The 13,453-nt window shown below is 47.4% G+C and overlaps 1 protein-coding gene across 2 annotated transcripts; it reads right to left on the bottom strand.

The window, feature by feature from the left end:
- Positions 1 to 5,442: 5,442 nt before the first annotated feature.
- On the bottom strand, positions 5,443 to 13,188 carry LOC144892263 (uncharacterized). Of its 2 annotated transcripts, none has more exons than XM_078778014.1 (2): positions 13,081 to 13,188; positions 5,443 to 7,670 (listed from the first exon to the last, which is right to left on the bottom strand). In XM_078778014.1, exon 2 carries the CDS (start codon positions 7,430 to 7,432, stop codon positions 6,089 to 6,091), a length of 1,344 nt encoding a protein of 447 aa, XP_078634140.1. In that variant the 5' UTR covers positions 7,433 to 7,670; positions 13,081 to 13,188; the 3' UTR covers positions 5,443 to 6,088. The 2 variants fall into 2 exon arrangements, with proteins under 2 accessions (XP_078634140.1, XP_078634138.1); XM_078778012.1 differs by lacking the exon at positions 13,081 to 13,188 and adding an exon at positions 8,100 to 9,518 and having other exon boundaries at positions 5,443 to 8,069.
- Between the last annotated feature and the right edge of the window lie 265 nt (positions 13,189 to 13,453).

Here is a 13,453-nt window from a genome sequence, read left to right as displayed (position 1 = left end):
AGTTGACGCTGGGAGTAGAACAACTGACAGTGGGACAAAAGGAGTTGGGGGACCAGGTAAAGAAGAACACAGCGGTAAATAGAGGGTTTTAAATCGACACAGAAGGAGATGAAAAAGGACGTAGGGGTAATTAAAAAAGAGTGTCAGACGGTACATGAGGACCTGACGAGGAAAATGAACAAGGTGGTAGAGGTGATGGAGGTTAAAGAGCGGGAGGTGCGGGAGCATATAGAAAAAAATAAGGTGGAGTTAGAGGAAGAACTTAAGGGGGGCGCACGAGGAGATGAAGGAGGTGAAGCAGAAATTAGAAGAAGTGGAAGAAGGGGGTGAGCGAAATTAAGAAGTGACGGAGAGAGGATAAGAAAGAGATAAAGGAGGAAGTAAAAGAATTGGTCCAAAGTCTGTGTTCGGATCATGATGATGTGCTCATTAACCGGATGAGGGATTCGCAGGTGATGGAGGAGAAGCGAAGAGAAAGAGGACCCGGTGTAAGTGGTGACCAATATGGTCGTGCGTATGATGCGCCAGGTGATTTAATAAGCTTGGGGGTCGAGATAGACCCGGATGTTCGTGAGAGGCCAAGAGTGAGGTGTATGGCTGGTCCGGAGGGTATGGAACGAGGGTGCGAGCGAGAGGGTCCAGTGATGGGAGAGGTGCGAGGTGTGAGTGAGCAAGGTTGTGGTGGGATGGAATGGGTAGCAGGTTGCGGAAGCGTGACCCATGCATCGACACCAACAGGGGTAGTTTTTAGAGGGACAGGGGAGGCACGAGAGCCCCTTGGGGGTAATGTACTGTGGGGGCCCGGCCGGTTCGGCCCCGCGCTGACCCCGCAAGGGGCGACGCACGGGGTCCGGCAGGCGGGCAACGACTCACATACGAGGTGGTCCCACAAGGTCCCACTCGCGCCGTATGGCGGTGGGTAAGGGTGGCATCCCTGCCACCCTTCCCATGATAAGGGGGCAAATGCGCTATAGATTATGGGGTGTATGGCAGTGAAAACTAGCCCGGGTGGGTTAGGATATTGTGTGTAGGGATCTAGCGAAGATGACATTAGGTAACGTTAAGGTTAGTTAGTGACAAGGATACCTGTAGAGGCGACGCAGGTAGATTAGAGTGGATGATAATGACGAGGGAGCGCAATAGTTTAAAGGGGCGACTGGGAAGCGCAAGTTTCAGAGGGGAGTAGTTAGATGAGATGATGCCGTGTGTTTGAGATTGAACAGGTGCGATTAAACAGGTGTGATTGCACAGGTGTGAGAACTGGACAGGTGTGTGGAGCAGTGTATGAGTTGTGAGTGTTGTGGATCAGCGCGAATGCGCTTGGGGGAGAGAAGGGTGCAGGCGGCACCAAGTATGAGAGCACAGGTGTGCAAGTGCAGGTGTGTGGAATATATGGAGCAGAGAATGAGTGGTGTGGAGAGAGTTGGAGTAAGTGGTACGGAGTGGTGTGCATGGTGCGAAGGTGTGGATGGGGGAAGAGTGGACCCCTTTTCACGAGTACCCGGGGAGGGGTAGTTTAAAGAATAGTTAGAAGGGATAGGTAAATTGTGGTTGGATATTGGCATTTGTGGTGCGGATGCAGAATGGTATTGTGGATGGGGTGCATTGGTGTGGTGAAATTGGCTGGTCGTGTGGCCTGTTAGTATGAGTGTGAATGGTTGGGCACTCCGCCACTGTTAGATGTCGGCCAGGTGAGGCCCGCAGGTGGGCTCTGGGAGCCGGTAGTTGTGGATGGGGCCCGAGGATCCGGAGGACGGACCCGGGTAGCCCGTGCCAGAGAGGGCACTGAGGGGGGTGAGAGTGCGAGAGGGCCCTTCCCCAGTTAGTTAGGTTAGGGTGAGGAGCAGGTGAGCTCGGTAGGCAACAACAGTGTGGTGGAGGGTGTGCAGGTGGGCGGACCAGCTGGGAGCGTCACACGACCCAGCCACCGAAATTGTGCGGGGGCACCGAGTGATGAATCGGGGGAGTGAGACCCCAACTTGAGAAGCACCACAGTTTGGGCAATGGAATTGGTTTTTAGAACCCATAGTGTAAGTTGGCCAATGGATTGGCAGGGAAAGACCCCGGGTAATGTAAAGTTGTTAAAGTCATTTAGGAAATAGTTAGGATTGATGAACCTGTCGCACCATACGCAGCCACTTACGTGAGGTGATGATGATGACTCCACACCTGTGTTTTCTTTGTTTTGTGTTGCAGGAAAGGAGAATTGCTGTGTGGATTTGTGAGACGCATCATGACGTGGATGGACCTCTGGGTCAACGTGGCACCTATGCCATACAGGTGAACCACTTTTAGTTGGCCCCCCTGACGGCCACAATTCAGAAATGGACGCGGTTGGCGCCTTTCTTTATTTCTAAAGAAGCCAGAAGGCCAAGTGCACTCCATGAAGGCAAGACCAGCGGCAGAACATCGGCCGGCTGCGACACCACCGGTGACCATGGACACTTGATTGTGCATTTATTATTGAACACTTTATTGGTGCACCGGATGGTGCTGACTGTGCATAATGGGGTGGTGCTTTTGGGTGCTTGGACGGGGTGCTCTGCACATTATTAAAGGCCGTAGGGCCACAGGGCACTCGTGGGTTGGTGTATCGATGCTGGCATGCGTGCTCTCTCTCTCTATGCATAACATCTGCATGTGTTCCTCAAAGAACAGGTCCTGGATCGTAGTGTAAATATCAGTCTTGTATAAATGATGCTCCCTACCGGCTGTATGTTTAGTTTGAGGATGCTTTCCGCGATTCGGTTATCCTGTGGGTGTGTTTCTGTTAGGAGAAGGGTGGCAACGTCGCAGGGGGACATATTTACTCATTTGTGAACATCTGTAAAACTGTCGCACTCAGGGTTGAGTTGGTTGAGTTAATAGTAGAGGGAACTACATCTGAGTGCCACACTAACGTAGGTAAAAATTTATCGGGTCGGGACGCCCCGAGGTAGAGAAGGGTGCAATGTTGCGGATATGGGATTTGCATCCATCCATATCCGCTTGTAAATATTCCCCTATTTCCTCAATACTTCCCAACTATCCCCAATCCCCCATTCCCTAGTCCCATTTTCTGTAAACAACACTCTGTAGACCCGACCTCCCCCTATTTCCCCCATTAAATGTCGTGCCCAGGTCCACCGCATCTCATGTAGACAACTATAGGACATCTTGCTAGTTATTCTTAGTCTATGTCAGTTAAGGATTCGTTTCCATTAATTCTGACCCTTCGTTGCACCAGAATGTGATTGTATGGCACCGTTAGGAAGTTTAGGACCTCCCAATACCTCCCCGCAGCTCTTCCTCACGGTTTAGCAACAACAACAACAACAACAACAACAGCACGGCGGCGGCGTGCACAGTGAGTGCGCGTCCTCACTCCGGCTTGGTTGGTAGGGGGTGTTGGGAGGGCATGAGGCCTTCCCAGCGAGCCGCCATCGAACATGTGCTCGACGGGGTTACCACATAGGGGCTCCCTGTCAGCTCCTTGTCAAGGGCGGAGCCCGGTAACCCCCGCACCCAATGGGAGCGGCGGACCGGTCCCATCTGGGGCGGAGCCAACCAGCCGAGGGCGTGTCACTCCCCGTTGAGCATGCGCAGCTGAGGGAGTGGTGACGTCAGATGCGCGCTGAGCTTGGAGAAAGAAAGACGCCACCTCCGAGCACTGTGAGGCCTCCCTGCATCTCTTGGACCGTGCTTGATCCTGTCCCCGAGCCAAGGTGCACCTTGTGCTATCGAACTACCTGTCCTTCCCTGCCATCAATCCCTGTGTAAGTCAGTCTTGTTCCGTTTGTCTGTGGTCTGTCTGGGCTAAGATAAGATTGTATCTAAGTGCCTATCTCTTCTGTGTCTTTACCTCACTACCTTGTAATCTACCCCTTTTCTCCCCCACTGTAATTATATCCTCCTCCGGAGGTCTTGAGAACTGTACCCCTGGCGTCGTTTCATTTATCCCAGTCGTTGTGTCCTTTCCAATCATTGATTTAGCGTAGCGCGATTTGGCCAACGTTCGGGTGGAATCGGGTGAGTTGGGGAAGAATTGGGGGAACTGTTAGGTCGCAGCAATACCACCGCTCGGTAAATAACATCTAATCCGCGATCCGTAACAATATATATATATTTATATATATATATATATATATATATATATATATATATATATATATATATATATATATATATATATATATATATATATGTGTGAAGAAGCAGCTCTTCGTTTGCAAAAGAAGTCCACAATAGCCTGAAATGACGCAGCTTTATTAAAAACCAACTTATACAGATCCGGAAGAAGCCAAGACATCTACAGCAAGAGCCAGTCTCATGCCACGTCAAGCCTTCCTGAAAACACATTGATTCCCAGTCCATTTATATAGGGACACGTTTTATCAGGAAATCTCCGAGGGAACAAACAAAACTGGGAGAGGTTCCTCCCCGGTGGCCAAGCCCCCACCGTCATCCGCTCTGTTATTCGGGGGAGTCAGCCCTTCCTTATCATTCGGACCAGATATAGTTTCAAAAGCTCCGAGGTGACGAAAATGTAACTCACAGAGAGAAGAGTGCATGCTTGGCCAGATAAGACCATGCTTGGCCAGCCAGATAAGACCATAAAATATATGGGTTTGTTCACATGAGTAATTCAAAGCATGTTTATACAGAGTCAAGCATTGCTGTGATTAATACAAAATATATATGGTAAAAACAATAGGTTTATGTCTGCAATCTAATCATTCTACTAGCGTTACACAAAATCACGCGCGTGAGCGTGATTTTACGACCGGCCTTATCTAGCCTTGAAAAAGCACACGTATACAATTTGTCCAGCACGACCGAAGCGAGCCTTTCCTCATCCAAAACTAAAACGAAGCAAAAACCCTTTATTAACTTTATGAAAATAGCATTTTTAAACAACATTTAAATCATAACACATTAGCAACCAACGTCTATAACTGAACTTTAGGCAATAACAAATCTACAACTTGACATTCCTTCCTCTTGTCTCGTCGAGACAAAGTATCTTAAGAGACAACGTGCCACATCGGGCTTTATTGAAAAATAATTGTGTAATGCGGGTATTGAAAAAATAATTGTGTAATGCGGGTATCTCCCAAGGGCATATCGTGCGCCCAAAGCGCCTCGCCCGTGCATTTGGCGAACGTGTCGTGTGGTGCGTGCTCGGAGCCTGAGGGCTCAGAACATGAAAGTCCATTAACGTTTCGGATCCACAACGAAGGTGTCTGGTCCAGATGAGGTTCTGCTCCGCCAGAGGGCCACCACCTCCCCTGCGGAACTTGCTCTCCCCACCCTTTGCAGACCCAGTCCTTGCAGATCTTCGAAGTTAATCAACGATCATGCCCATGAGGTCCCTCACGTGCTGCTGTTCTGGGGAATACATAATATTGTCAGTATCTTGTGTCTCAATTTCCTGGTCAGGGTACAGAGCGTAAAAATCCGATTCACTTGAAGCATTTGAACTTAAAACATTTGGAAGAAAAGAGAGGGACTTCCTTTATGTCAAAGTCTCCCATGGGCGCCTGGTCGGCTTGCGGGTCTAGGACATCCGCGTCGGGTCCCTCGACCGCCAGACCCAGTGTCGCAATCAGATCCATAGTTGGGTCGGAAGGGGGCGTGCAGCTGTCAGCTTGTAATACATAAGCAGCGTTAGCCAGTACACGCAAGGGGTTTATAGCACAAGTATCACAGTCATCACGTACACCGTTACAGGCAGCAGCCAGTTCCCACATGGGATCCGCACAAGTATCACAGTCATTACAAAATTCAATGCAATTTTCTGGAGCGCCGGTCGCAACTGCCTTGTTGAAGGACCCGTTCAGGTCGACGGCCTCTGTGGTCAGAGCCATAGTCGTTGTCGGCGGCTTCTTCACTTTCCATCCTGTAAAATACTTTCTCATACAGAGGAGGACTAGAGATTTCATTAGTGCCCCCCAAATTACTACCCCGATTATCACAGCCAGTGCGGTCAATAACCACTTCACTATGGTGCCCGTCCATCCCTGGAACCAGTCAGTGAGCCAGCTAAATGTATAAGAATTTTCGCACGCGATCCGATCGATCGTCAGGGCGTGGCTAGTTTCCCTTAGTCTCACTTCTGCATCACCATTGTACGCATGTGAATCACCGTATCCAATAGTATGTCATGAGCCGTAGCGGTGTCGTTTGCCACCTTTTCTAGGGCCAAGGCCAATTTGTCTATCCGGAAACTATCCATGACTGTGCCCGCTCCTGGGAAGAAGAAACCAAACACCTTTTCCCATAGACTCCCGTGTAGTTTAGTGGTTCCATCTTCGTTCATGACTGACCTCTTATAACGCCTGTCCAAGGACTTTGGGTCTAGCTCATCCAGTATCTCAACGTCAGGAAGGACTGAACCCAGATAACATGTGCCCCCCCAATTATTTGGTAAATAGGGGTAAGCCTTGTCGCCGCATATAAACATTGTCCCATGGGGTGGGACCAGGTGGGTGGATAAGCACTGGAGTCCCTTTACCACCCCATTAATCCTACTAACCCCCCTAGAGAATGTTATAGCCGTTATGTTGTGGTTGCGTTTATCTTGCAGTACTATTCGTAATGTAATCCCCGAGCTCCCTTGTCCCAGCTTCCCGGGGAGAGTGTAGGCGCATTCTGATTCTCCCATACGCAAGTGGCCGGAACCCTGGAGGCAGACCCTCCCTTTCTGTGGTTTGACCCAGACGGGGGCAGGCCTCTCGGCCACATGGGCAATCATTGACGGGCGATAATTAAATTGTCGATTGCAACTCTTGCCGTTGTCAACCCCTTCTCTTTCCAGCGTGGTGACTAAACATGGGGAATCGATAGGTTGTGAGCAGAGGTCATTGAGGGACAGAGGTAGCACTATCATGTGTATTCCTGTGGTGCCTGCTTGGGGAAAGCGCATGCACGACCAGCAGTGTGTCCTATTTTGAATTGTTGCCACTTCCCTGGCCACTTTCCAATATGTGTTTTCACCCTTCTTTGGGGCCTTATTCTGGGGTTGTGGCGTGAGTATGTATTCGATGCATGGTATGTAGTTCCTTTCGCCACCGGCCGTGCCAGGGGTCCAGACGCTGCGCCGGACCTGCATGGTCATGTCTTTCCCTAGGCGTGTGCGTGTTTGTAGCTTAAAATCAGGGGTTCCCCATTGGTATCCTGGTTGGGCCAAGGTCTTAATGCTAGCTTGCCCGTCTTCCCGGAACTCTCGTTGCTTTTGTAGTACCATGCCAACGCGTCCAGGCCCTGCCGACAGTGCTAGCCAATTTATGTTCACCCAATTTGTGTGCAGGGCTTTCTGTTCGAAACATGGTAGTGATACTCTTTGTCCCCATGTTACGGTGAGGTGTCGGGTTTCGTTTTCGCATCTATTGGAATCGGAGTTTCCCCTAGCTGCTGTCGCTATCAATAGTATTGTACCTATGATTAGGCCCATCCTTACTGTGGTTGCTGTGGTGTAGTGTCTGGTGCTTGTATGGCCAACTTACAGTGCGTGGCGTGGATCCACGAGGTCTTGCCCTCGCAAAAGACTGCCGTTGGTGTATTCAGCAACACCTGGACTGGTCCCTTCCACCTTGGTTCCAAGGCGTTCTTGCAGGTGAAGTGCTCCACGAACACCTGGTCTTTTCCTCTGGTGGAACACCTGGTCCACAAGTCTCCTGGGAACGCCTGGTCTACAGGTCTCCAATTCATAGATTCAATTCATTCAATTCATAGTTTCATAGAACACCTTTTCTCCAATTTCCTAATCCACTTTTTTTCAAGTGGATCCAATTTTATCCAATATTCAATTTTTAAATTCAATCCCATTTAATCCAGTCCAATTCAAATTAAATTCAATCCTTCTCTCAGCATCCCATTACCTGTTTCCAACATCAATAAAAATAAAATTATAAAATTAATAAAAATCAATCATCTCAACTCTCAAATCAAATCAAAAAATCAATCAAAATCATAAAAAAATCAATAAAATAATAAAAATAAACGAAAATTACTTCAGCGAGAGTTTCAACTAGAATTAACACAAACAAACCACCATTAACCTCCATTAACACAAACAAACCACCATTAACCTCCATTAACACAAACAAACCACCATTAACCTCCATTAACCTCCCCCTATTATTTATTTATTTTCACGAATAAACAAATAATAGAAATAACCTGGTCTACTTCCAATTTCAATTCTGGTCAGTTCTGGTGTCTGGTCACACACAATGTTTTCCTCACCCACTGTGATTCGCTCAAAATAGATTCTCACTGTTATGTCTGAAATTCGTCTCATGAAAACCCATTCAAGAGTCCGGTGTGACAGACAGCCAAACACATAGACACGCCGAAGACCCCAGGGTACCCATCAAACTAGCTTGTCCCCAGATCCACAACACAGCGAAACATGTAACTTTACTAAAATAATCACTTACTCATAACTAATACTCATAATAACTCATAATTACTTATGTAATTACTCATACCAATACTTACTTAAAATAATGTAATATCCCAATCTTCACCCCCTATGCAAATCGAAGCACCCCGGACGATCCACAACCAATATCAACCACTGTAGCCGCCTTCCCGATTCCAGGCAGCCGCACACAGCCACATACATCTCCCTCCACGTCACACAAGACAACAGCCAACGAGTGTGTCCACCACACAGAAACCTTTGGCAATGCAACAACCGAACTCCCAGACAACCAACAACAAAACCCAATCCATCTCCATGGCTCATCAAGCAGTTCCAACTTAATCCAGCTTCACATACCGATTTCCCCAAAAACTCGTGAAACTTCACCCCCATTCTGGAAAAACCCTGGACTAAACCCTGACACCCTAAATAACTTCAGACCCATCTCCAATCTACCCTTTCTGTCAAAAGTTTTGGAACGTGCTGTGGCCACTCAACTCAAACATCACCACTCTGCCAATAACCTGTATGAAACATCCCAATCCGGATTCTGCTCCAGCCACAGTACTGAAACTGCTCTCCTCAAAATCACCAGCGACCTTTTCTCTCCTCTGATGCCGGCAACCTCAACATTTTCATCCTCCTCACCTCAACGCCTCCTTTGACATCATCAATCACACCATCCTCCTCACCCTGTTTAGACCAGCTTGTGCCTATTAAACCCAAATCAGTTCACTCCCAAGCCCACAAGGACCACCTACAGCACTGCAAAGATGTCCTCTACTCCACCTACTACCCTCAAATTATCCACTCTGGCTCCGGAATCCCAAAAGCACTCTTCTCTACAATAAACAAACTAAATAAACAAATAAATAAACAAACTTTACAACGTGAACAAACTCCTCAGCGCCCTGGATACCGCCACCTGTCATTCAGAGTAGACAACAGCATCTCCTTTCTGGCTTTCAGCATCTCCTTTCTCCTTTCTGGCATCCAAATGAAATTCTGGCTTCAAATCAACTTCCTCGAACTTAACTATGATAAATCTAAATTAATCTTCGTTTGCCCACAACCACTCACCAAATTCACCCATAACTTTGCCCCCAACATCGATGGTCATTTGAACACAAATTGAACAAAATTAATCGAACAAAACACTTCCATTAACTCGACATTCTTTTCACAGCACAAAGTTCACTTGAACATCTTTTTCCTGGATACTCCCTCTTTATTTTTATACCATACCATGCTTCTCCACTTGCAACCCAAATATTTTCCATGAAATAAATAAAATGAATTTTATGAATCTTCTCATTATTCGAAAGTTTACAAAATGTCCCAAATCTGTATATTATTTTCTACTGTGGTTATATTAAACCATTATTTTACAAAATCCAACTTTCAATAAACTGGAAAATGCTTCGCCATGGAATAGTCCACCACTCATATAAATAATCATAAGAGTTCTGCGAAACATCTCCATCTTTAAAACTTAGCCAACCAATTTTAAACCACATGTTTTCCCCCCAAAAAACAAGTCACATTCTTTGTATATTGCCAACATTGTTCATCGTTTAAGTATCATCCAGAACTAAATTTTTATAAACCATCAACTTGTAGATGCATTTATTTATATCCCATTAACCCAAGAACTCTCAATTGCTTGGTTATATTTTAGTAATGTCATATATCCATATTTCTTTTCCAAATTGTTCCTGATATACACATTAATCCCATCTGTCTTTGTTTCCAGATGAACTCAAATCAGGAAATCAACACAAATCCTTATTACCTCCAATCAATCACACTGCACATCATTCCCCGTCCTTGATGGATAATTTTACATCCAGATGGGCACAGCATCCCGTTTTTGGTGACCCAGCCCTGAAACAAGCCCCTGGACTCCTTGCAGGCTGGACCAAAACCCCTGGACGAAGTTGCATCCCAGTACTGACTCTGCTGCCTTCTTGCAAACCACTTCAACTCCATGAATTTTACATGTTTCGTGAACAGAACAAAGCCCTCTGTAATCGTCAGATTGAACCTGCCCCAAACCCGTCCATATAAACTCCATTGTTGTCCTGTCCATCTCTCTGTGTTATATTTACATTTTGTGACTCACAGCTCCACATCGCAAAATGCTAGCTTCTACGAATCCAACAACCGTATAACTCCACAGACAGGCAAACACAACCACATCCTCCTCGCGCCCACACCTTGGCACAAGCCACACCACATACCGACAGTTGAAACCTCGATATTCCTCTTTCCTCGGATAAGCGTTCTGTTGAAAACGTGACATTTCTGCTCAAATTATTGAATTTTAATAACTTAACCTTACCAGCATCGCTCGCCAGCAAACCCTTTGTCCGGCGCATCGATCAACACAAATCCTTCGATGCATCTTCCAGCCGCCACTCCGCACTGTACCTCACTTACTGTTACTGTATGAACAAGACTTCCTGTTGGAACTTGTCACCGGAAATTAATTACTCTGTCTTGAAATCGTTTATTTTAGCGTTTAGAAAATCATTCTAGAAATCGAATTTAGTTTGGAAATCGTTTCTTCCCCTTATATAAATCCATTTTAAATAACGTATTCCTTTTGTGACATTGCATGGCATGTATGTCGCAGGTGCCCACTATTCTGACATGGCTCGTCTGACATGAACGTCCGACATCCAGCGTCCGACATTCAGCAAAGTCGCAATGACCCACAATGCATTTGGGCACACATCCTCCTCTGAGAGTGGGCGAGTTATCGCCGGCACTCTGAGCAAATCTCATACAGCACACCCGTGACTCGCGGCTCGCTCGGCTCCTGCCCGAACGCACAATATCCCTCTACCCAAACTTCCACGGAGCCGCACGGCGGAAACACAGGTTTGTACCACACTTTAATTAAACGAACATCGCCAGGATTCTCGGATAGACGTTAATTTCACAACACACATGACAAAGATCCGATTTAAATTCAGAGATCGCCGATCGACCTGGCACAACCATCTCAACGCGACAACGCCACGCCGCCCCCCGTCTTGGCGCGCACCCTCGTGCCTCCACACGAATCCCAACACTCCCTGCACGCCGCTCTATTCGCGTTCACGGCGGGGTTTACCTCACGTTGGGACATGCAGTCGGCTGTCATAACATAGAGCTGTCATAACAAATCTACGACCTGACATGTAGTGAGCTGTCAGAACATTGAGCTGTCAGAACTCATCCCTAGCTCGTAAACATCGCAAAAAAACAGGATCTCCGACGCTCCACCTCCCTGACCCAAAATGCACTATATGACACCAACTCCAAAGGTGAGCTGCCTCAGCGATACATCCCACACATACAATCCACAATATCTGCCATTGAATGAACTCTTCAATTCAAGTAAAACACACATATTGATTCGAATTCTGAATTTAGTTCAACAAATTCCAAATCTCCGTCCGACTGCCGCTCGAAAGAAAAAAAACAGCCCATCCTGCAACCATCTCCAAGAAACCGCTTCATATCAACAGTAGGTCGACAAGGGCACTCCGAGTGCTTTCCTGACCCGATTTATATCAATTCGCTTCCCAAACAACTCCCAAACAGATGACAGACAAATACATTGGCCAGATACACACGTCAATTAACATCCCAATATACATTCATTCCTCATTCATATACTCATAGAAGTCTCCCAGACTTCGCGCGAAACTCAGATCGACTCAAATCATGCCTTTCTCCAGCCACTCCCAAACAATCTTTGCTCATTCATGTTACGTCTCTCATTCAAGGAAAAGGATTTTTGGGACGGGTTGGACGGGGGTGGGTTGAGGTGAAAAAAGGGAAGGCAGGGCGGGGTGTTGGGGTGTTGCCTAGAGCCCCGGGACTGAGCTCAGGTCTTGGGGGGGTGGGGGGTGTTGCCTAGAGCCCCGGGACTGAGCTCAGGTCTTGGGGGGTTGGGGGGTCTTGGTCTGGTATCTGGTCCAGCGGCATCACTCGCTGTTTTACTTGTTTAACTGCTTACTTACTTGTCCTCTGGCCAGGGATTATTTAAATCTTTAGTTAACACAGCCCAGTCCTTTAATGGTCTTACCGCGGCAAAATGATGCCTCTTAAACATGAAAGATGCCGGGGTTCCCTTAAGGGGTTCCCCTTCTTTCATTAGCTTGCTTCCCATCTTATTGCTCTGGGCTGATCCTTCCTGGAAAGTTCTCGGCCTGGCTCAACCTTTACGGCTGTCCGACCTCACTTTCCCCCTTCCCTTGTACCGAACGTTATCTTCACCGATATCCTGCGCAAATCCTTTTACTGGCCATGTTCCTATGGCCCTCTTAAGTTAGCCACAGCCCTTCGTTCCCTGGCATGCAATGGCATACCCCATCTTGTCTCTGGGCTGTTCCTTCCTGGAAAAATCTTGGCCACCTGGCTTCAGCCTATATGGCTGTCCGACCTCATTTTCCCCTCCTGGTGCTAACTGTAACTTTAAGCTTACTGTTAAGTCCTTACTGGTATCCTTACTTGTTTATCCTGGCTTTAACAAAGCCACGTCATTCTGAGGCCTAAAATGAGCCTTTACTTACAATTTCTGTTCGAGTGCAGGCAGCGCGGAAGACAAGGAGACTGAACCCGCTCGAGGGAGGAAGGTACGAATTTGGAATAATAGCCCTCTGATATAAAACAACTCCCACCTTTAATCAAATCCGCGTGCCGGCGCCGGCCTCAGGCAGCCTTCCTCCTGTCCCTCGGGCTCCGTTTCCCGTCGTCCGGTGCTGACCCCACTCCTGGTACCATCTGTGAAGAAGCAGCTCTTCGTTTACAAAAGAAGTCCACAATAGCCTGAAATGACGCAGCTTTATTAAAAACCAACTTATACAGATCCGGAAGAAGCCAAGACATCTACAGCAAGAGCCAGTCTCATGCCACGTCAAGCCTTCCTGAAAACACATTGATTCCCAGTCCATTTATATAGGGACACGTTTTATCAGGAAATCTCCGAGGGAACAAACAAAACTGGGAGAGGTTCCTCCCCGGTGGGCCAAGCCCCCACCGTCATCCGCTCTG

This window comes from Myxine glutinosa, chromosome 5 (assembly GCF_964187855.1).
Source record: "Myxine glutinosa chromosome 5, kmMyxGlut1.1, whole genome shotgun sequence".
In the NCBI taxonomy this organism is placed as follows: Eukaryota; Metazoa; Chordata; class Myxini; order Myxiniformes; family Myxinidae; genus Myxine; species Myxine glutinosa.
Note: the sequence above shows the minus strand (reverse complement) of the source record. Positions and strands in the feature narration are given on the sequence as shown.

Excerpts from the sequence above, each read along its gene's own strand:
- LOC144892263 (XM_078778014.1), bottom strand. The coding sequence starts at position 7,432 with ATGGGCCTAATCATAGGTACAATACTATTGATAGCGACAGCAGCTAGG.